The 23,546-nt window shown below is 38.2% G+C and overlaps 1 protein-coding gene across 1 annotated transcript; it reads left to right on the top strand.

Annotated features, from left to right (window-relative positions):
- Positions 1-666: 666 nt before the first annotated feature.
- ANKRD7 (ankyrin repeat domain 7) lies at positions 667-22,379 on the top strand. The gene is made up of 7 exons (XM_049715059.1): positions 667-1,013; positions 8,771-8,885; positions 9,046-9,219; positions 10,151-10,257; positions 10,934-11,071; positions 17,714-17,820; positions 22,258-22,379. Exons 1-7 carry the CDS (start codon positions 781-783, stop codon positions 22,377-22,379), a joined length of 996 nt encoding a protein of 331 aa, XP_049571016.1. The 5' UTR covers positions 667-780.
- The last annotated feature ends 1,167 nt before the right edge of the window (positions 22,380-23,546 follow it).

The following is a 23,546-nucleotide window of genomic DNA, read 5'->3' as shown; positions in this document are numbered from 1 at the left end:
AGGAATGGGGGTAAACATGCTGAAGGTATATGCATGAGAGTGATAATGATTAACCATGGAACTTAACCTACTTAAGTAGGGAAGTGAGAACACAGAGTGGGGTGGTGAAGGTCAGTGAAATGTGGCAGAATTAATGGACTGTAGGTGCAATGAGTTAGAAGGATTTTTGGAGTTTTGTGATGAGAGAGTGAGCTAAAATATGAGAGATGGTATTCAAAAGTATGTTTGAAATTGAGATTATGAAGGGATCTCAGTTATTGTTAAAAGCGAGTTGCGCCTTGTGAACCATGTTGGTGAGAGGCAGGGAGTAGGCTGGAGGCAAGATCACTGGAGGAGGTTCATAACTACCAGGAGGAGGGTAAATCTTGGTTTGTAAGAGTTCAAGCTACTAGGTCTATCCTTGAAGGGAAAGGGGTATTTGTAAGAAAGTTGATAGGTTTCTACCCAAAGATGCTGGATCTAATAGGAAGACTGAGAGTGTTAGCAGTTAATCTAAGATCTTGACTGAAGAATCTGTATCTGGGCAACCGGGGGGCTGGGTCCCAACCTCGGGTGCCAGAGGCCCTGGGCGTTGCTAGGCAACTGGAAAAAGCCGCCCACACAGGTTCTGATCTTTGGCCCACTTCCGGTCTCTAGCTGGCTTTGACTCCAGCACTGCGGGGAGGACCTACCTGGCCAGAGGGGCCCGCGAGCCAGAGGGCCATGGTGGAGAGGCAGGTGGGGCAGTTAGGAGCTCCAGGGACATCCTGGTCCAACTGAAGGACTGCTTCCTGTGCCGCCATGAAGAAGCTTTTCACATTATGGAGAAGGAAGGATGAGCCCCACAGTTCTTGCTCACACCTGCCCATAGGCAGGCCAGCCAGTATCGGTCCTCCAGCCCAGCCAGGCTACAACCTTAGAGATAAGGATTTAAAGAAACTTCACAAAGCTGCCTCGGTTGGGGATTTAGAGAAGGTGAAGGAGTATCTTCAGCTCAAGAAACATGATGTGAACATGCGGGACAGAGAACACAGGTGACCAGAGTGATGAAGGGAAGCATGGAGGGGAAGCTGGGGTCACTGGGTCCTCTAACCAGAAACAGGACTTGTCTGGACTACCCCACTGGTTGTCACTCTAAGTTTCCCATAGTGGAGAGGTCTGGGAACCACTGGCAGAGGGTCATACCCCCAACTTTCAGCTGCTTAGTTTTAGAAATGTTCACCTGGATATTTGAGGGCATTTGGGTCCTTCCCAATTCCCTCCACTCCTCCCACTGCCTTAACCTCCACTGGGCAATTCACCCTTTCCTCATGCTATGGTTTTTCTTCTTTGGTATATACTGTCCCCAGCCACTAAGATTTTCCGTATTCCTAATGTACTAATAGGAAAAGAGTAGAGGCGACTTCCCAGAACAGTGATTATTAAGATTTTAAGACTTTGAAAGAGCAAAACAATTAACTTTTTAATGTGGATCTCCTATGAAAAATTTTTTTCAGTTGTAGAGTATCTTCAAAAAGCTCATCAACAACCACTTACTGCAAAAACAAAATTAATTTTATATGTTAAGAAATGAAGAGGTTATGTATTTGGCATTAATAACAGAAAATATGTACTATATGTGCCTACCTTAAAATCTTGTGGGGAGTTTTCAGGTCATAGGGTATATAAAGCGTCATCTTTCATTGTAAAAGGGCAACTGGAAACTATGATTAGAGGATCTGTGTCCACTTGCTCATAGTTTTACCTCCTCTTTTAATAAAATCAGAGTTATCTATTCAATAATTTTTCTGACTTTTATCCTACACCACTCCTCTGAATTTCTTTACAGGGTCATCAATAACGTCAACATGACTTTATTCAGTGGTCAATTCTCAGTCGTACCTGGCAGGCATCTCAGTCAAGTCTCTTACTTTCCTAGCAGTAGTATTTGACATATCGTCTTGTCTTTCAGAACACTTGGTTCACCTGGCATTTCTTCTACTTCTGTGGACAGTTCTTTTCAGACTTCTTTGCTGCTTTCTCTTCATCTTCCTGATTGGTAAATATTTGAGGGCTCAGACCTCGAAATAATTCTCTCTCTGTCTCTCTCATTTAATCCTCACTTGCCTGATGAAGAGAGATCGTCTGTAACTGTATTCCAATGCCTTCCAACTTTTAATCTCCAGCTAGACCTCTCCCCTGAACTCTAGACTCATATATATACAAATGCCTACACTATCACTTGTATATCTAACAGGCTGTGGTGTGCTGGTAAATGTTATATAACAGGCTCTTGAGTGGGGGTGGGGAGAAGGGAAGAGAACCCCTGATTTCCACCTACCAATGTAATGTCAAGTGGCTCGAATAATTCCTGAAAATTTAACAATGGGCTTGTGAGAGCCGCTAGCTCCACCCCATCACTGCTTAGGAATCTCAAACATCCGCATACTGCGCTCCTGTTATTCCTCCTCAGATCTGCTCTTCTCTTTCTATAAATGCCAAATCCTTTCTTTCAGTTGTTTAGGCCAGAACCCCTAGAGTCATTCTTGACTACTCTCATTCTTTCACATCCTTCATCTCATTCAACAGTAAATCTTTTTGGTTCTACCTTCAAAACATGTTTAAAATCCAGCCATTTCTTGCCACCTTCCAAGGTACCACTGTAGTCAAAGCCACCATCATATCTTAATGAGAATTACTGCAGTGGCCTCCCAGGTAGTTTTCTGTCTTTTAACCTTTCCAATTTATTCTCCACACATTAGCCAGAATGATCCTCTAAAATGTATGTCAAGTGATGTCCTTCCTTGTCTTAACAACATCCACTGGATTTCCATCTCATTAGGGGTAAAAGCCAAAGTCCTTCCAAAGGCTGATACAACCCTACACAACCTTCACCCCCCTCCCTGTTATCTCTCTGATCTTAGCTCCTACAACTCTCCCTTTCATTCATCTCCAGTTACCCTGGTCTTTTTAGTGTCCACAGAAATGCCAGACATGCAGTTAGGGCCTTTGGACTTGCTGGGTCCTTTGCCTGGAGTGCTTCCCCACCCAGATATCCACATGGCTTGGTCTCACTTCCTTCAGGTGTTTGTCATCTTATCAGTGAGAGCTTCCCTGGCTACTCTTCCAACAATTGCACCCCCTCTCTATGCTGACATTTTCTGTTCCTCTTCCTTGCCTGATTTTTCTCTTTAGCACTTAATACTGTCTGTTGTACCTTGTATTTTAAGTTTTTTCGTTGACCTCTTCCACTAGCCATGTATGATCCATAAGGTCAGGTATTTTTGTTTTATTTGCTGCTGTATCTTCATCACCTAGAACCTTGCCTAGCCATAGTAAGTGCTGAATTAATATTTTTTGATGAATGAATACATATATATATACATACATAGATAAATATGATAATTTAAAGATATTACTCAGCAATAAAATGATATCTCTTATTAATAAAAGAAATGAAATTACTGATACATGCAACAACATGGATGAATCTCGAAAGTGTCCTGCTAAGTCAAAGAAACTAGATACAAAAGATTATATATCAAGTGACTCCTTTTATATGAAATTCTAGAAAGGCAAAATTATAGCCAAAGAAAGCAAATTAGTAGTTACCAGGTGTTTCATATGGGGACTGGAGGAAGGGGGATTGATTGTGAAGGGATATGAGGAAACTTTTTAGAGTGATAGAAATGTTCTTTATTATGTTTATGGTGGCAGTTATATGACTATATATTGGAAAAAACTCATAAAACTGTACACTTAAATTTTTTATAAATTATACCTCAATAAAGCTGAATAAAAAAGTCTCAAACTCTATATTCTATTTGAATATTTGCGTGTGTGTGTGTAGAAAGACTGAGAATGGGATAAAATCTGAGAGGATGCATACTAAAGTTAAAACACTATTTCTGAAGAGGAGATGAGATTTGGGCAGAGGAAGTAGGTAGAGTGAGAACGGTTATGGGAGACTTCTGTTTTGTGTTATTTGAATATTTTAAAAGGTGAATTATAGTGTTTTATTGAGGGCTGCATAAACTCATTTTAGAAGCATTGTGCAAATGTCCCTGATGCCTCATGTAAGTATATGTACATATAAATAATGGCCTTATTGAAATAATATTCTAAATATGTTTTCTAGTAAAAATAATGATAATAAAAGTGGAAATTTCTGGTTAGGAGAGAATGGGAGAAACACCATGACAGTTAATGAGCAGGTTGTTTTGAAGGCCATAGTGGCCCAGTAGGAATAACACTGTTTTTGGAATAAAAATCTGAATTTGAGGCCTTCCCTGCATTTGTATGACCTTGACCCTAAATCTCCTCATCTTGTCAAATCAGAACTATTACTAGATAGATGTTTTTTAAACCAAGATCTGCAAAGCCCCATTGAAGACTATTTCTTATTAAACCAGAGGAGCTCCCTGTTAATGTGCTTTGCTTATTTAGCTAATATTTATGTTTTTATTTTGAGTTCTGTGCCTAATGAGTTTGAAAGTGAATTGAAGATGTCTAATATCTCTCCTAGGTATAAAATTAAATTACTTTTATGGTTTTTATTTAAAAAGTCCCTCAGATTGGTAGGTTGCCTTGTAGGTGAAGGCTCAATTCCAAATGAACACTTTCAGTCATACTACTCAAAGGACCTACTCTTCTAGGTCCTTGTTAAACATTTCTTGTATTTTCTCCATTCTGTTTCCAAGATTTTGGATCATCTTTACTATCATTATTCTGAATTATTTTTCAGGCAGACTGCCTATTTCCTCTTCATTTGTTAGGTCTGGTGGGTTTTTACCCTGTTCCTTCATCTGCTGCGTATTTCTCTGTCTTCTCATTTTGCTTAACTTACTGTGTTTGGGGTCCCTTTTTCACAGGCTGCACGTTTGTAGTTTCCGTTGGTTTTGGTTTCTGTCTCCAGTGGGTAAGGTTGGTTCAGTGGGTTGTGTAGGCCTCCTGGTGGAGGGAACTGGTGCTTGTGTTCTGGTGGATGAAGCTGGATCTTGCCTTTCTGGTGGGCAGGACCACGTCCGGTGGTGTGTTTTGGAGTGTCTGTGAACTTATTATGATTTTGGGCAGCCTCTCTGCTAATGGGTGGGGTTGTGTTCCTGTCTTGCTGGTTGTTTGGCATAGGGTATCCAGCACTGTAGCCTGCTTGTTGTTGAGTTGAGCTGGGTCTTAGTGTTGAGATGGAGATCTCTGGGAGAGCTTTTGCCATTTGATGTTATGTGAGGCCAGGTCTCTGGTGGACTAATGTCCTGAACTCAGGTCTCCCACTTAGAGGCTCAGGCCTGATACCTGGCTGGAGCACCAAGATACTGTCAGCCACATGGCTCAGAAGAAAAGGGAGAAAAAATAAAGAAAAAAAGGAAAAAATAATAAAGTAAAATACAATAAAATAACAAAAATAAATTTTTAAAAATAAAAAAATAAGAAAAGAAAAGAAAGAAAGAAAGAAGAGAGCAACAAAAACAAAAAACAAATCCACCAATGATAACAAGTACTAAATAGTATACTAAAAAAACAAACAAAAATGGACAGACAGAACCTTAGGACAATGGCAAAACAAAGCTATACAGAGAAAATCACACAGAGAAGCATACACATACACACTCACAAAAAGAGAAAGAGGAAAATATATATATATATATATATAAAAACAGGAGAAGAGCAACCAAATCAATAAACAAATCTACCAATGATAATAAGCTCTAAATACTAAACTAAGATAAACATAAAACCATAAACAAATTAGATGCAGATTGCAAACCCAAAGTCTACAGTTGCTCCCAAAGTCCACCGCCTCAATTTTGGGATAATTCGTTGTCTATTCAGGTATTCCACAGATGCAGGGTACATCAAGTTGATTGTGGAGATTTAATCCGCTGCTCCTGAGGCTGCTGGGAGAAATTTCCCTTTCTCTTTTTGTTTGCACAGCTCCTCGGGTTCAGCTTTGGATTTGGCCCTGCCTCTGCACGTAGGTCACCTGAGGGTGTCTGTTCCCCGCCCAGACAGGACGGGGTTAAGGAAGCAGTTGATTAGGGGGCTCTGGCTCAGGCCGGGGAGAGGGAGGGGTACCGAATGTGGAGTGAGCCCGTGGCTGCAGAGGTCAGCATGATAATTGCAACAGCCTGAGGCCGCCGTGTGTTCTCCCGGGGAAGTTGTCCCTAGATCCCGGGACCCTGGCAGTGGCAGGCTGCACAGGCTGTCACGGGGGAGGTGTGGATAGTGACCTGTGCTTGCATACAGGCTTCTTGGTGGCTGCAGTAGCAGCCTTAGTGTCTCATGCCCATCTCTGTTGTCCTCGCTGATAGCCACGGCTCATGCCCGTCTCTGGAGCTCATTTAGGCCGTGCTCTGAATCCCCTCTCCTCGTGCACCACAACAAATGGTCTCTTGCCTCTTAGGCATGTCCAGAGTTTTTCCCGGACTCCCTCCCGGCTAGCTGTGGCACACTAACCCCCGTAAGGCTGTGTTCACTCAGCCAACCCCAGTCCTCTCCCTGGGATCTGACCGCTGAAGCCTGAGCCTCAGCTCCCAGCCCCAGCAGGTGAGCAGGCAATATTCTTAGGCTGTTGAGTGTTTGTTGTCACCAATCCTTTGCATGGGAATCTCTCTGCTTTGCCCTCTGCACCTCTGTTGCTGTGCTCTCCTCCATGGCTCCAAAGCTTATCCCCCACCCACTCCCCATCTCCACCAGTGAAGGGGAAACTTTTCCTCCTTCACAGCTCCCTCCCACTGGTGCAGGTCCCATCCCTATTCTTTTTTCTCTGTTTTTTCTTTTTTCTTTTGCCCTACCCAGGTACGTGGGGAGTTTCTTGCCTTTTGGGAAGTCTGAGGCCTTCTGCCAGCATTCAGTAGGTGTTCTGTAGGAGTTGTTCCACATGTAGATGTATTTTTGACGTATCTGTGGGGAGGAAGGTGATCTCCCCGTCTTATTCCTTCACCATCTTGAAGGTCTCCCTGTCACATAGGGTTTAGACTTCAATTGGAAGAGTGAAATATTCAGCAGGCGTGCAGCAGCCACGCAGTAGCCACTTCTGGAACACCTCCGGGGAATTACTCAAATGCCAATTACTTTCTCTCAGAGAAAGAGAAATTGGTTTTGTTTTTGCTTTTTGGTTTTTGTTTGTTTGTTTTAATGAAAAAAGGAAACTGGAGTCGGAAAGAGAATTATATCTAAAGATTGAGTAAAAGCCACCTACGTTCCTTGAGACTAAAATTTTGAGATATATATAACAGTGGGTGAAGGGGATGGATCAAAATGTTTTTTAGGATTTGCTATGCTACTGCAAGTATTTATTTTAGGTCAGCTTAAAGCCTTTCGGCCCCATATGTTCAGGTTGAAGACTGGAGAAACTTCCTATTACATAAGGAAATTTACCTTTAAGCCAAATTATGGATGTCAACAAAAAGGCTAATCAGTGCTTTTCCTGTGTCACAATTTCTGAGAAACCAAATTAGTTATCAGAAGTTTGTTTGGTAAGGATGGAATCGTGGCAAAACAAGGTAGATCATTTTGAGGGATATTTCATCTAGACCATGATGTCTGAGGAATCATTTTTGTTCTACAGAAAAACAAAGTATTCCTTTCCAATGACTGGGAAGTATGGGCTCCTTAAATTCATATATTCTTTACCATGAAGGATGTTAATCATGGATAACTTCTGGCTTCAGTCTATCACTTAGCTGACCATCCTCTTTCTGAGTACAGTCTTTCTTCAGAGAGAATGACATAATTGGTTAGGTTTCTGGTTTTTTGAATTATAGTTACAGTCTTGCCTTCCAGAGATTATATTCAGGTAAACTTGATTGGAGTTTTCGTATTTCCAAATTGTTCAAAATTATTTTTATATTTTTTGGGTTTACTGCCATAAATGGTAAGTTATATCATCATGTTTGGATTTTATGAGCCTTGTTCTTTGAAAGTTACCTTATTTTCAAGTCCTTGTGGGCTACATTTTGCTACTCTTAGTATCAATAACAGTTCTGTTTAGGTACCCATAAAGTACTTCTGAGGACCTAAAATGAAGTGGGAAAATGGCATCTAAAATCTTTTGTTCGGGACCTGGGCTACCTGTATATAGACTTTGTATTATGAAATTATCTTAAAATAAGGATATAAAGACATCACCTTCACAAATAAATAAAAGTTTGTTGAGGGTTAGTTCAGGCTAAAAGCTACAAAGTTTAAATGGAGCTCATTAGTATCTGTCATACCTCATGACTATATGATTGGTTTCTGGGAGGCTACATAGAATATGGTTCTTTGAGAAGTAGAAATTATTTTAATAACTGAAAATTAGGTTGGGATCTACAACTTAAAGAGTACTTAGGCTTTCACCTTTGTGTGCACTTCTTAGATGCAAATTACCGCTTTAATAGCTGAGCAAAGAGAAACACACACACTTAGGTGTAGTATGCCATGCAATAGGCAAACATAGGCAATGTCTTTTCCTCCTGTTATCTGGCACATGTATCCTAGGTTTTGGAGATCATTTCTAGACATAATTGGATGTCTAATTTTATCATTCTCCAAGGCTCATACTCCATTTTGCTGTTTGAAAAAAACCTATTGTTTAATGCATAGTTACATTTTCTTTGAAGTGAAACCAGTTAAATATTTGATCTTCAGGCATTTGCACAGCTCTTTTAATTCAGTAAAAAGCAATTATAATTAATTAAATTTTGTGTAAATATAAATAAGTACACAAAGCAAATACCTTAATAATATATGATCTGGCATGTTCTTGGGCATAGCAGATAACTTCTCAAAGTAAGACTTATCTGTAACTTTGTGTTTCATTATATTGATACAGAACAGCTTTGCACCTGGCCTGTGCTAATGGATATTCAAATATTGTATCTCTCTTAATTGAGAAACAGTGCAAAGTAAATGTCTGGGATGGTGAAAACAGATCTCCATTGACTAAGGTGTGCTGATTTTTCCTTTTCAATTGAATTACATTTGAGTTCTTCTCCTAGTTAACCTTTGTTATATTTCATATTTTAAAACATAGTATTAAACATTAGTTTAATATATCAGATCCTAAATAGTAAATTGGTTAGCCGTCTATTCTTTTTGTACTGACAGGCAGTACAGTGTGACAAGGAGAGTTGTGTTACTATTCTTCTAGAACATGGCGCAGACCCAAACCTGGTGGATTTATATGGCAATACTGCTCTTCATTATGCTGCTTGTCATCAAAGTGACTCATTAGTTGCAAAACTGCTTGAACACAAAGCTAATCTTGAAGCTCAAAATAAGGTAGTCTTCTATTAAAAACAATACATTATATTTTAGAAAGCAGTAAAAGAAGGTATTCATTGCATATAATTTATATCTGTTGAGACACATGTTATATAAAACATGAATTTTACAAAATGAAATTAGGGAGAAGGAGAAGGAGGATGAGATTATCAAATACTGATAAGGTTTTCCTTTTTAAAAAAACCTTTCTCCATTTCATTTCATATTATAATCTTGACCTCCAAAGCAACATGAGGTTTAACAATTATAACTGTTCAAAGAAGTACATCACATGAGAAATACTTGATTTCCTTATAAATGAACATTGATTAAAAATCATGAAGACTATGTCCTTTTATATTTTATTGGTATACTCGTGAATAATTACAATAGAGTAAAATTAGAAAATCACTTGTTATACTAAAAGTAATCCAAGTCACCTATTAAGACTTTATGGATAACTGATTAATATATGTTTTTAAGCTTCCTAACACTTTAGTTCACTGATACTTTATCTGCATGACAGGCCAAAATAAGTGCCAGCCTTGGAAGTTTAAATGAAACCCTAGGAAACTCAGCTGTAACAACAGTACGAAATGTGAATTGATGGTTTGCAATACTTATGTTAAATTCTAGGTGCTCAGTAATTAAATACTCCAGAGTGCTCTTGCCCACAATTTGAATTAAGCCTAAAGCAGAAACTTCAATTTTATTTTTTGACTGGCCAACTATATTTTATTTTAGTATTATTTATTTATTTTTATAATTTTTATAATTTTATTTTGATTTTTTGACAGGCATATATATATTCCTTTTTAGATTCTGTTCAATTATAGGTTATTACAGAGGTTTCTTATAAGCATACTTATTTTTTAAATTGAACTTAAATTAAAAGGCATGGAATGTTGGTACAATATTTTAAATAATCATTTTAAAATAATTTTTCCAGGATGGATATACTCCACTTTTACTTGCCATTACTGAAAATAATGCAGAAATGGTAGAATTTCTTCTGAAGAGTGGGGCAGATGTGAATGCTTCAGATAAGAATCAAAGGTATAATTAATGTTAAATAAGAGCATATAACTATAGGTATCTAACAGGAATATATACACATGCACACATATGTTAAATTCTAGGTGCTCATTACTTAAATACTCCAGGCTGCTCTTGACCTCAGTGTGAAGTAAGCCTATATATATATATCATATATGTATATATGAGACATATTTTTGAAACTGAAAAGATTTGGCCATATGATTTTGGACAAATTACCTAGATTCCCAGGATCTATTTATCTGTAAAATCAAACAGTTGGGCCAGATTGGTATGTAATTATTGCTATTATTATTTTTTAACATTAGAATCTTACACAGAAACTCAATCTCTAAATCCCAGATGCCGTAGTTAAATGGGGATAGGGTACCCAGAGTCCCAGACACTCCCCTCCATAGAATTTTTGAGACATCTCCCGGAAAACACTAGTGTTCCCAGGAGCAGGGGTTGAAAACCACTGAGCTAGCTGCTTCCTAGAGACTCTTATCTTTAGACTTCATGATATGATCTGTGATTAGCACACCTTTTTGAGTAGATCTGCCCCACATTTTACATTCTTGCCCCAACTCTTTTCCTGATCATACATTTAAACAGTAAATTTAGAAGACTCATTTTTTAAAAAGTACAAGACATGGTTAAGATTCATAAATGGACACATTTATATCTCTTGCTCCAGAACAGCCCTTATGATTGCTCTCAGTGATGAACCAACAAGTTTAGTCAGTCTTCTTCTTCAGCAAGAGGTGAACCTATCTTGTCAAGATATTTATGGATTCACAGCTGAGGAATATGCTTCTTTCAATGGTTTTACTATGTAAGTGATACTGCATATCTTTTAACAATTGTGTGGAATTTGAGCATAAGGAAAGAAACACGAACCCCAAAGTACAAAGCACACAATAGGGGTAAACACATGAAGAACTCTGGACCCATGGATCCAGGAATGCTTGATTTTCGCTGTCAATATAAGAACAGCAATATAGGACCTAATCAATATAAGAACTGCAGGTAGGCTGAGTCTACAGATTAATAAATTCCCAGTGGCATGGGAATTTGAAGTATGCCAGAACAGGGATTCCAGCAACTAGTGACATACCATTAATAAAACATATGGGCAATAGAGGAGACTGGCAGTGATGGCTGGGTAGAAAGACCCTGAGTGCACCTCCTCTCATGGGTATACCCAAATTACAACTATTTACAAAACAATCATTGATGAAAAAGACTGGAATTTACCAGAAAAGATCTTCTACAACTAAAGATGTAAAGAAGGAACCACAACTAGATGGGTAGTAGGGGCAGAATCATGATATAGTCAAGTCCCATACCCCCAGGTGGGTGCCCAACAAGTGGGAGAATAATTACAATTGCAGAGATTCTCCCAAGGGAATGAGGGGTCCAAGCCGAACACTGGGCTTCCCAGCCTGGCGGTCCTGCACCAGGAAGACAAGCCACCAGAGCATTTGGTTTTAAAGGCCAGCAAGGCTTATTTTTAGGAGTCCCAGAGGGCTGGGGGGAATAGAGACTTCTCTCTTAAAGGATGCGCACAAAGTCTCACACTCTCCAGGACCCAGGGCAGAAGCAGTAATTTGAAAGGAGCCTGGGTCAGACCAGCTGCTGTTCTTGGAGAGTCTCCAGGAGAGGCAGGAGGCAACTAGAGTTCACCCTGGGGACACAGACACTGGGGGCAGCCATTTTGGGAGCTTGTTCTATCACATGGACACTGGTGCTGGCAAGCACCATTCTGGAATCATTCCTCTAGCTTATTGGCCTCAGGATGCAGTGCTGCCCTGGCCCAACAGTCTGTAGGCAACAGTGCTGGATGCCTCAGGTCAAGCAATTAATTAACTGGGCAGGAACACAGCCCAACCCATAGCAGACAGGCTACTTTAAGACCTCCTGAGCCCACAGCTGCCCCTTGACAGGGCCCTGCTCACCAGAAGGCCCAGAACCCAGGCCCACACTCCGGTGCATAGGCACTAGACCTGGGACCCCCAGGGCCCTCCAGCCAGAGACCCTAGGACCCAGCTCCACCCACTAGTGGGTAGACACCAGCCACAAGACAACTGCAGCCCTGTAGCCTGTAGACCTGGCCCACCACTAGCAGGCCAGACCCTGCCCAGGGACCTGGTCCCACACACCAGCAAGCATGTTCTAGCCTTGGGACCAACCTCACCCACCAGCAGGCAGACAGCAGCCACAAGACAACCACAGCACTGCAACCTACAAATCCAGCCCCTCCACCAGCAGGCCAAATCCTGCCCTGTGACCAGCTGGGCCCTGGTCCCACCTACTACTAGGCCAACACAAGCTTGAAGACACCCTGGACCCTGTAGCCAACTGTGTCAGGAAGTGGCCCCACCCACCAGCAATTTGACACCAGCTCTGGGACTCCTGGGACCTGCAACCAGTCCCCAGGATCCAGCTCTGCCCAGCAGTAGGCTTGCACTAGCCCCAAGACCTGGTTTCATCCACCAGTGGGCAGGCAATAGCACCAGGGTCTTCTGGACCCTGACTTTGCCCACTAGGGAGCCAGCACTAGCTACAGGGCCCCCCAGGGTTCTATAGTCAGCCACCTCATAACCTGGCCCTGCCAACCAGAGGGGCAGGGCCTGGCAACGAACCAGACCAGGGGCCAACCAAGCCTACAAGACTGACCATAGAAATCAGCCTGCCACAATAGAATAGAAATCAGCCTGCCACATACAGCCCACATAAGGGGCACCCCTAGAGCATATAGCTACGGTGACAAGAGGAGAGTGCACTGCTGGGATGCACAGGCCTACAAAAAGGCCACTTATCCAAGGAAATGTAACCAACCTACCAGATACATAAAAATAAAAAGTGAATTAGGCAAAATGAGGTAAAAGGGAACATGTTCCAAATGAACGAAAAAGATAAAATCTCAGAATAACTAAGTGAAGTAGATAGGGAATCTACCCGAGAAAGAGTTCAGGGTAGTGATTGTAACAATGATCAAAGAACTCAGGAGAAGACGGATGCACAGACTGAGAATTTAGAAGTTTTTAACAAGGTGTTAGAAAATATAGAACAGCCAAACAGAGTCGAAGAATACAATGACTGAAACGAACAATCAAGTAGAAGGTATCAACAGTAGACTAAATGATACAGAGGAATGGATCAGTGAGCTGGAAGATAGAGTAGTAGAAATCACTGATGCTGAACAGGAAAAAGAATGAAAAGAGTTTAAGAGATCTCTGAGACAACATCAACCACACTAATATTCACATTATAGGGGTCCCAGAAGGAGAAGAGAGAAAGGGGCTGAGAATATATCTGAAGACCTAATAGCTGAAAACTTCCCTAACGTGGAAAAGGAAACAGCTTCCAAGTCCCGGAAGGGCAGAGAGTCCCATATGGATTAACCCAAAGAGGAACACACCAAGGCACACTGTAATCAACATGGCAAAAACTAAAGATAAAGAGAGAATATTAAAAGCAGCAAGGGAAAAACAACAAGTTACATACAAGGGAACTCCCATAAGGCTATCAGCTGACTTTTCAGCAGAAACTCTGCAGGCTAGAAGGGAGTGGCACAATATATTTAAAGTGATGAAAGGGAAAAACAAGGCCTTCATTCAGATTTGATGGAGAGAACAAAAGTTTTACAAAGAAGCAAAAGGTAAAAGAGTTCAGCACCACCAAACCAGTTTTGCAAGAAATGTTAAAGGAACTTGTCTAAACAAAAAAGAAAAGGCCACAACTAGAAACATGAAAATTATAAAAGGAAACAACAAATCAGTAAAGGCAAACATACAGGAAAGGTAGGAAATCATCCACGCACAAACCTAGTAAGAAGGTTAAAAGACAAAAGTAGTAATATCATCTATATCCACAATAAGCAGTTAAGAGATACACAAAACAATTAAATATAAAACATGATATCAAAAATAGTAATTGTGAAGGGAGTAGAATAAAAATGTAGGGTTGTTAAAATGCACTTGAAATGTAGAGATCAGCAAATGGAAATCAAAAGAAAGCTGCATAGCAATACTGATACCACACAAAATGGATTTTAAAACAAAGACTGTTACAAGAGTCAAAAAAGGACATTACATTAAAATCAAGGGATCAATCCAAAAAGAAGATGTAATAATAGTAAATATATGTGCATACAACATAGGAGCACCTAAATACATAAAGCAAACATTAACAGACATAAAGGAAGAAATAACCATAACACAATAATAGTAGGGTACTTTAACACCCCACTTATATCAATGGACAGATCATATTCAGACAGAAAATCAATAAGGAAACACTAGCCTTAAATGACACATTAGACCAGATCAACTTAATAGATATCTAAAAAACATTCCATCCAAAAGCAGCAGAATACACGTTCTTTTCAAGTGCACATGGAACATTCTTCAGGACAGATCATATGCTAGGCCAAAGCAAGCCTCAGTAAATTTAAGAAAATTGAAATCATATCAAGAATCTTTTCTCACCATAATGCTATGAGACTAGAAATCAACTACAAGAAAAAAACTGCAAAAAACACAAACACATGGAGGCTAAACAGTATGCTACTAAACAACCAATGGCACTGAAGAAATCAAAGAGGAAATCAAAAAATACTTGGAGACAAATGAAAATGAAAAAAACCACAGCAAGATATCACCTGGATGAAGAAAAAGTGGTATATATATATATATACACACACACAATGGAATACTACTCAGTCATAAAAATGAATGAAAATTTGCCATTTGTAATACATGGATGGATTTGGAGAGAATTATGCTTAGTGAAATAAGTCAGAGAGAGACAAATACTATATGATATCACTTATTTGTGGAATTTATAAACAAACTAGTGAACATAACAAAAAAGAAACAGACTCACAGACATAGAGAAAAAACTAGTGGTTACCAGTGGGGAGGGGAAAGGGGGCAGAGGCAAGATACGGGTAGGGGATTAAGAGGTGCAAACTACAGTGTATAAAATAAATAAGCTACAAGGATATATTGTATAAAACAGGGAATATAGCCAATATTTTACACAAACTATAAATGGAGTATAACCTTTAAAAATTGTGAATCACTATGTTGTACACCTGTAACTTATATAATATTGTACATCAACTACACCTCAATAAAGAAAATAAATGTATGGGCAATAGAGTTGGGCAAAAGATGATTAATCCACACAAGCCCCTTTCATTGTTTTTACATATTAGTAATGTAAATATTTTGTTTGTTTTGAATATCATTGTTAATTTGTTATTAGCTAACTATAGTTTAAGTTTTCAGAATTCTTAAGTATATTCTCATTATACCCAAAAGATAAAACTTTTCATGATGAACATGAATTTCTGATTTTCATAGTCAATGAGAAATAAGATGCAATGAACAGAAATTATTTTATAGCTAATGAATTTAAACAACATATAGAATATGTTCTTTATAATTTTAAGGGCAATTTTAAATTATGCATAGATATTTTTTCTAGTTTATTGTTTTCTTATTCTTCTTCCATCTACTTTATTTACATTTTAACAATACCTTTTAATCATTAATTTCATATGAAAATCACGGGGAGAGAAAACGAGAAGGGGGAGAGGGAAAGTAAAATAATTTTCATATATACATTCAGATGTTTATTTTAAACGTCTTAATTTAATTGAACTTTAGAAAATAAGGAATTCATAATCTATTAAACATGTCAACTGTAATTGAATACAGTATTTCCATCTTTGCAATATTGGACATGTGCACTTTGTTTTACCTTGGTATAAGCAAACCATATGTTTAAAAATTTAAATAAAATAAAGAGATAAATTACTGGTGAATATCTGTAGTATAAAAAGGATTATTTGCTTTATAACAGGGGTTCCTAACTGTTCATTCATCACTTAAAAACTTTGGATATATGAAACTAGGAGGCACATATACCTGTACAATAATATATTTATTGGTCTGAGAACAGTACTTATTTATCTAAATAACTTGTTTACATCTATATGTCTTATGAAGCTATTATTGGGTAGGTAGATAAGTAGGAAATTTCACAATCTTCTTTCATCTCCCCTAAGTGGTTTTTAGAACATTCTTTTTGTAGTTTGCTCCATCACTAATTTAAGAATAAATGACTATGGAATTTTCATCATCTCAATATTACTTTAATATCACCAATGTTGAAAATTCTAAGAGCATTATATTACTTTTCTTTTTTCCAGAGAGGTAAAAGGGAAGAGAGGTAATTTCCTAATAACTAAGCAATTACATTTAGGATGTGAAAACTATCAGCAAATAATAAAAATTGCAAATGACTTTAAGCTGCAATCTAATGCCCCCATCCTCTTTTTTGTTTTTGCCCTTCTCTTGTAATGGTAACTAAGCTTTCTGTAATTGTGACTTTTGTTGGTTAAGTATCTATTGCCTATCTACCATAGTGAGTACACAGCCTCTATTTTTAGTATCATTTGTTAGCTCTCTTTCCTGGTACATAAGGTCTACTGCTTTATTCAGAGTGGAAACAGAATAAATATGTTTCTCATACACATAGTTTTTAAAAAATAAGTGAAACTGTCTCAAATGAGGGAATTATATTTAGATATTTATTTTACAGTTAGCTTTACCCCATACATTGCCTCATTCCTTTCACTGAAATTCTGAAATCATATGTCTATTAATGAGTGGCTAGAATGGGCTCTTTTCAGGCATGGAGAAAAGGTTTATTCTTTACTGGATATGGTTCAGTCTTAGACTGAGTTAAATGTCTTCACTTTGTCAATTTACTGTTAAGCCCAAGTGTTATGAGCTGAACTGTGTTCCCCCCAAATTCATGTTAAAGTCCTTTCTCACAGTGCCACAGATTTTGGATAACTACATTTGGAGAAAGGGCCTTTAAAGAGTTGTTATGTTAAAAATGACTGTGCATTAGGGTGGTCCCTCATCCAATTTGACTGGTGTCCTTATAAGAAGAGGAGATTAGAGGGACAATTTATGTGAAGAGGCAGCAAGAGGACAGTCATCTACTAGCCAAGGAGAGAGGCCTGGAACAGACAGATCCTTCCTGTGGCCCTCATAGGAAACCAGCCCTACTGGCACGCTTGATCTTGGACTTCCTGCTTCCAGAACTGCAAGTAAATAAATTTCTGTTGTTTAAGCCACTCAGTCTGTGGTATTTTGTTATGGGAGCCCTAGAAATCTAATACACCAAGTATAACTTAAGCCACTTTTTCTACCTTGCCAGTGGCTTATCTGTGGTTATAGGAAAAAAAGAAGTGCCAGAAAATAGGAGTATGTGAAATAAAAATGGCGTCTATTGATGGAGTTGGCTTGAGAGGAGGCTTGAGGTCAGCTGTGTGTGATATGCTTGGAAAGGCATTAGCTAATGTCTACAGTTTTGACTTGATAATTAGGTATCATGAATTGAACTGAATATTTATGAATGCTGGAATTCATATACATTTTCTCTTTGTGGATAGGTATCACCAATTAATTGCTAATTATGAAAAGAAGAATGTTAAACAGATATCTAACTCTACAAATACAACTTTGGACTCTATATCTGATACAGAAGAAGTGGAGGAAGGTAAGAAGATACAAAATGAACAAGTAGTTTTCCTTGTTGATTTTTATTTGTTTGGTTTTTAAGAAGGGACACGGCTTTTGCCAATAATATCTAGATTTGAAATTTTCTCCTATTTTTAATGGTAAATATTTTTAAGCATCGTTCTTAGGAATATTGGTGATTAAAATATTCTGACACTGTTGAATGAAAATGTAATGTAAAAATATACTGAATGATTAAGACATTTTTATTCAGTCTCTTGAATAGTTATAAAAAACACTTTTTTGCATGTATATAGAGATTTTCAAGATATACAACTATTAGTATATTTTTTATTTTATTCTCAAAATACTTCACATAAGTATATTTGAAAATAGTTAATATAATATATACCTAATCATTACATAAAACTTAAAATTAAGTAACAGTATTTGGGAAGATTTGAAAACACCATGCATTAAAATAATTTTTGGTGCTTATTTTAAAAAATACATACAGTTATTTAGGTCTGTAAAACACAGCTTTTGTGTATGTGTGTGAATATGTCTTATGTTGGCATTTAAAAAATGTTGGATGAACTAAAATGTCATACATTTATTCTCTATATTCACTAGCAACCACACTTCCACCCTACACTTCACCTATAGTGTAAAAAAGAAAAAAGAAAGAGAGAGAGAGCCTGATGAGAATAGGAAATCATTTAAATGCCACAGCTGTTCAAACACTCTCTATCCCCCCAAATGTATAATTATGATACTTAGAACAATGCTTGGCCCTATTGATTCTAGGTGAGTAAATTTAAGAGAGAATTTCCCTAATTTCTCTTTTATAAACTTAATCTTATAATCTTTCATGAAACTTTGGCTTTTTGGACTCTTGATCTACATCTTCATATCTCCCTCTCCTACAACTTCTTGTCTGCCTCTTTTTTAATGTCCACACAGCTACACGAAGTAAAGAATTTCCGTGATTTTATACTTCATTTCTTTAGGGAAATAAAGCAGTAGAACCTATAGAAACACCTCTCCTACATTTTGTGTATCTCCTGAGGGCAAACAAAACCACTCTGAATCCTTTTACCCTGGCAATATATGTTTCTAGTTTCTAGTGAATTTTAAAATTTCACTATAATGTATCAAAGCATAATAGAAATATTAGGTCAAGAAAATTATCCGAAGACACTGCAAAACATGGCAAACTTAAAAAGTTATATTTCTGTCAGATTCAAAGGGGGTAACTTATTTTAAAATGACTATAAAATGCAGAAGTATCAATGCTAAATTATAATTGTGTTGTAGCTGAGACATAGAATTTAAGAAATATACTTAGGAGTGAAAATATTTGAACATAAATGAAGACATTAAAAATATCACTTATTTTCCAGACGTGTAACCTCATTTCTACAAATCCTTTGCTGCTGCTTGGATCAGAAAAGTCTATTTTGAAAGAGCAGTTAAGTGAACTATCACAGAATTTTTGCTGACTACTCAATGAAGAAAGGTTTGGTAAATGGAGAGCCATTTTCACCTTAGAAGATGTGAAGAAATTTCAAAAGACAAACATCTATATTGTGACCCGTCAGTTGAAAAAAAGAAATTTGTGTTAAGCATATGGGCAGAAAAAAACCTTTTAGTCAAAATATTAAATGAGATATTAGTAAAAGTAAACTTTGCAACATACTGTCTTAAGCACGCATTAGAACATTCAAATAAAGTAAAAAATTAACATTCCAGCTACAAAATAGAGGAAAAAATAGAAATAATCCTGTGTAAATGGAAATTCTGTTTCATTTACAAGGCCCATCATTGATAAAGCCTTTTTGATTTTTTAGAAATACTACATTAATATGTATCCAGGGTATTATAGAAAAGAAAAAAAATGCATCACCCATAGTCTCATCACTCAAACAAAACATTTGTCAAATTTGGGGCATGTTTTTGTAGTCTTTTAAAATTTGCTTAGCTTTTTTTTATCTCAGAGGAAATTTATAATTTTGCATTTTTCTTTTTAAAGACACAGTATATAGTTCACAGTTTTCACTGTGCTGCTTGCCATTCCTTAAACACATGCAGCATGGTCTGGCTTCAGGACTATTCCCTGGAAGACTTCTTTAGCTGTCTCCTGGGACAGCTTCCTCGCCTCACATGGGACCTCAGCGCAGCCTTCTGTGGCTGCCCTGCTGTTCATCTCTTACAGTGTTTTATTTTCTGTCCCTTTCCTCCTTGCCTTTTGGATTGCAAACTCCATGAGAGCTTGAACTTTTTGTTCATAGTTAAATCCCCATCACTTATAAATGCCTGGAGTAAAGTATTCAATTTGCTGAATACATAATAACTCAAGCGTGTCAGGCACTATTCCAAGCATTTCACGTATCTTAACTCATGTAGTCTTCACAGTCTGGTTGAGGTAAGTACTATTTGTATCCTCATTTTATGATGAGGATATTGAGGTGCAACAAGGTTAAATGACTTGCTCAAAGTTCCTGAGCTAGGAAGCTGAGAGCTGGGATATGAACCCCTGCACTCTGGATTTGAACCTACCCAGTCTGACTCCAGAATTTGCTGCATTAATCAATATACCATACCATCTCTCTCATGAACAAATGAATATGTATCATCCTTATAAACTCGATTTTTAATGGCTCAGAGGAAAGCTTTGTGCATTATTTGCAATGTATTTAAAGCATTCATTCATTTAAATATATTTGTTGAACTCCCCACTAGTGCTAGGAGGTGTGGAAGAGCCAAAGTGGAGGAAAAACCTGACAATTCCTGACAGCAACTCAACACACATTTAATTTTCACTATGGTTTAGATCAGTGGTTCTCAACTGGTGGCAACTTTTTGTCCCCCAGAGGATATTTGGCAATGTCTGGAGAGAATTTTGGTTGTCAGCACTATGGAGGAATACTGCTAAATAGCCCATAATGCACAGGACAGTCCCCTACAAGTCCTTATCGGGTCCCAAATGGCAACAGTGCCCAGGCTGAGAACCTCTGATCTCAATTCTATATTATGTACTGGGGTACAAAGAAGAAAAAGGTGTCTTATATCCTCTGCCCTCAATGATCTCACAAATGTTTAGTCTGGCCCCCACCCCAATCTTTGTCAACTTCCAAGTTAATGAAGATCAGGCCTTTACTATTGGGTTAGCCAAAAATTTCATTTGGGTTTTTCCTAAGATGGTATGGGAAAACCCAAACGAACTTTTTGGCCAACCCAGTATTAGCATGGGAGAGGGAGTGATAAACTATTAATACTTACAGCAGGTTAGGGTGGGTCAGAGGTGATTCAAAATAAAAGAGAAACCTTTCGGCTGGGCTTGCCTTCATAAGTAAAGTTTCTCTGGGTGTTCCAAACAAAATGTACCCATCATAATAAAAGTTAATTCATAATAGATACACAAGCCAAGGACCCAAGAATCAGAGGACGGAGAGATTATTTATGGAAACTTACCCAAGGTTAACCTTGGTGGAGAAGAGAGGGTTTGAATCAGGTCCTGAAGGCTGGATGGAATTTTGACATGGGACATCTCAAAAAAAACCAGACAGGATAGAGAAAGAACTTTGATATTTTATAATTGAATTTGTGTCCATCTGGGGAAAATGCATACTTTAAAACAGTATGTTGTAGGGCAGGTGTAGTACAGCAATATTTGACTTGCGTTTAATTGCCAGCTCATTGTTTTTAATTCTCTCAAGTATTTAAAATCTTAGAATGCTATTACATTGAGAATTCCTTTTTAGTGTGTCTGGTAATGTCTAAAATAGAGCACATTTACTCTTAAGAAGTTTAACAACAGAAAACACCTATTTAATATATGCCCAACTTTAGGTGAATATTTAAATTTCCTCTAGGCAGCCATATAAATAGACTACTTTTCTCACTCATGTGGACAGCTTGGAGGAATATCGTTCTTTATGATTGAATCCTCAAACTTTACCCTTCCCCTTCTCATCCCAACCAAACTAGGGTGATGCCATAGGTTGTGAAGGCCACCCTCTTGGAGGGAGCAGGTGGTACTGGCCAAAGTATGTGTTCTGACACAGGTCTGTGCCAAAGGAAGAAAGGGCACATTTCTAATTTTCAAGGGTATTTCTAATGGGCTAGGGGTGGCCCTGTCTTAGCTCCATCACAAACTCTGCTGAATTTGTTCCCTTCGTTGTCTCTCTACAACTGTAGCCTCTGCTGGCACCAGCCATGTCCTGGGTGCTGATGCTACCCTACTGTCTTCCAGAAACCCATGGACCATGTCTTTGCCTGGGCTATAGATCCATCTTGTTTTAACCTCATTTCCATATAAAACAAGTCCTTCCCAGTTTTGATGGAGGGTGCCATCTTTTTGTGTTTGTCTAGTCTTCTATTGCCAAAGAGTCAATTTCTATGCCCACCAATCTCACTCAGAGCCCCTCTGCTCCTTAGTTTTTCAACTTTCCTTAATGCTATATTCCTGGATTAGCATCATGGAACACAAACTATAGGAACTTGGGCAAGAATCTCAACCTTTCTGAACTTGTTTCCTCATCTGAAAAACTTGTTGTGAAAGTAAATGAGAATGAAATTATTCAGCACAGTACCTGATAAAGAGATGTCACTTATAAAAATGTTAGTTTACTTTCCTTTTACTTTGGGTTGAATAAATAAAACTGTAACAAGTTTTTTCTTCTGTTGTTTTTCTCCTGGGCTTACTGTTTCAGTTCTGTGCAGACCTTAATGCAAAACTCACCGTACACTATAGATTTCACCAAATTTCACATGACACCAGGTTTTTTTTTAAATTATTTTCCTAGTATGACTGTAGTTTTATAGTAGATTATAGTAGATTGTAATATTGTTCAGCAGTATCCACTCTTTCTCCCTGACCCTATTCCCTTTCCCACTGACTTGATTTACCCATGTGACTTCCAGGGGTGGGAGTGACAGGTTGCCTTTTTCTAGCAGAAGCTCATCACCCTCTTGCACTCTTACCATCCTACATGAGAACAGCATGCTTAGATAGCAGCTACTTCTTCAGCCTGGGTCCCAGCAGGAGACTCAGTGCAGATCTAAACTAAAGCCTAACTGATATCAGGAACCCAGGTAGGCCCAGCAGAGCCACAGCCAATACTCATAAGTGAGAAGTAACTGTTCATTGTTTAAGCGACTGAGACTTTGGGATTGTTTATTGTCCCAGCAAAAATTGACTAATACAGAAACCATGGGGAGAGAGTCACAGCATACAGCTCCTGGCATTTCATTCACTCAGTCCCCAGGACAAGTACTCTTGTCCTATTCTGGTTTCCACATCCCCCCATCCCCTAATTGTCTCATAGAAGCTCAGTCTTGCACCCCCAATTGGTCTCTTTTATTACGCAGGATTATTTTCCTCTTGCCAGTGAAACTTGGAAGAGACTTGTCACTTTCACAGTGTGTATCCCACTGGCAATGTGCTCATCGAAATACCTTGTCAAGAAATCAGGGCTTTCTCCACAATTATTTTACCAGCTACAAGGAAACAAATTTTCATTATGTGTAACATAAGATGGATGCTTTTATCCTGCAGTCTTTTCTGAGATGTAAGTGAATCTTACTCAGGTTTAGGTAGTTACCTTCTTGCTTTAAAATAAATACCTGATATTTCTTCTTTACGGAGTTGCATTAGTTTCTAATTGGTGCTGTAACAAACTACCACAAGCACAGTGGCTTAAAACACCACAAGTTTTTTATCTTACAGTTCTAGAGGTCAGAAGTCCAAAATGGGTCTCACAA

The sequence above is a fragment of the Orcinus orca genome, chromosome 9, assembly GCF_937001465.1.
Source record: "Orcinus orca chromosome 9, mOrcOrc1.1, whole genome shotgun sequence".
Classification (NCBI taxonomy): domain Eukaryota; kingdom Metazoa; phylum Chordata; class Mammalia; order Artiodactyla; family Delphinidae; genus Orcinus; species Orcinus orca.
Note: the sequence above shows the minus strand (reverse complement) of the source record. Positions and strands in the feature narration are given on the sequence as shown.

Excerpts from the sequence above, each read along its gene's own strand:
- ANKRD7 (XM_049715059.1), top strand. The coding sequence starts at position 781 with ATGAAGAAGCTTTTCACATTATGGAGAAGGAAGGATGAGCCCCACAGT. Across the intron at positions 10,258-10,933 it reads GCTTCAGATAAGAATCAAAG|AACAGCCCTTATGATTGCTC; the intron begins GTATAATTAATG and ends CTCTTGCTCCAG. Across the intron at positions 11,072-17,713 it reads TCTTTCAATGGTTTTACTAT|GTATCACCAATTAATTGCTA; the intron begins GTAAGTGATACT and ends CTTTGTGGATAG.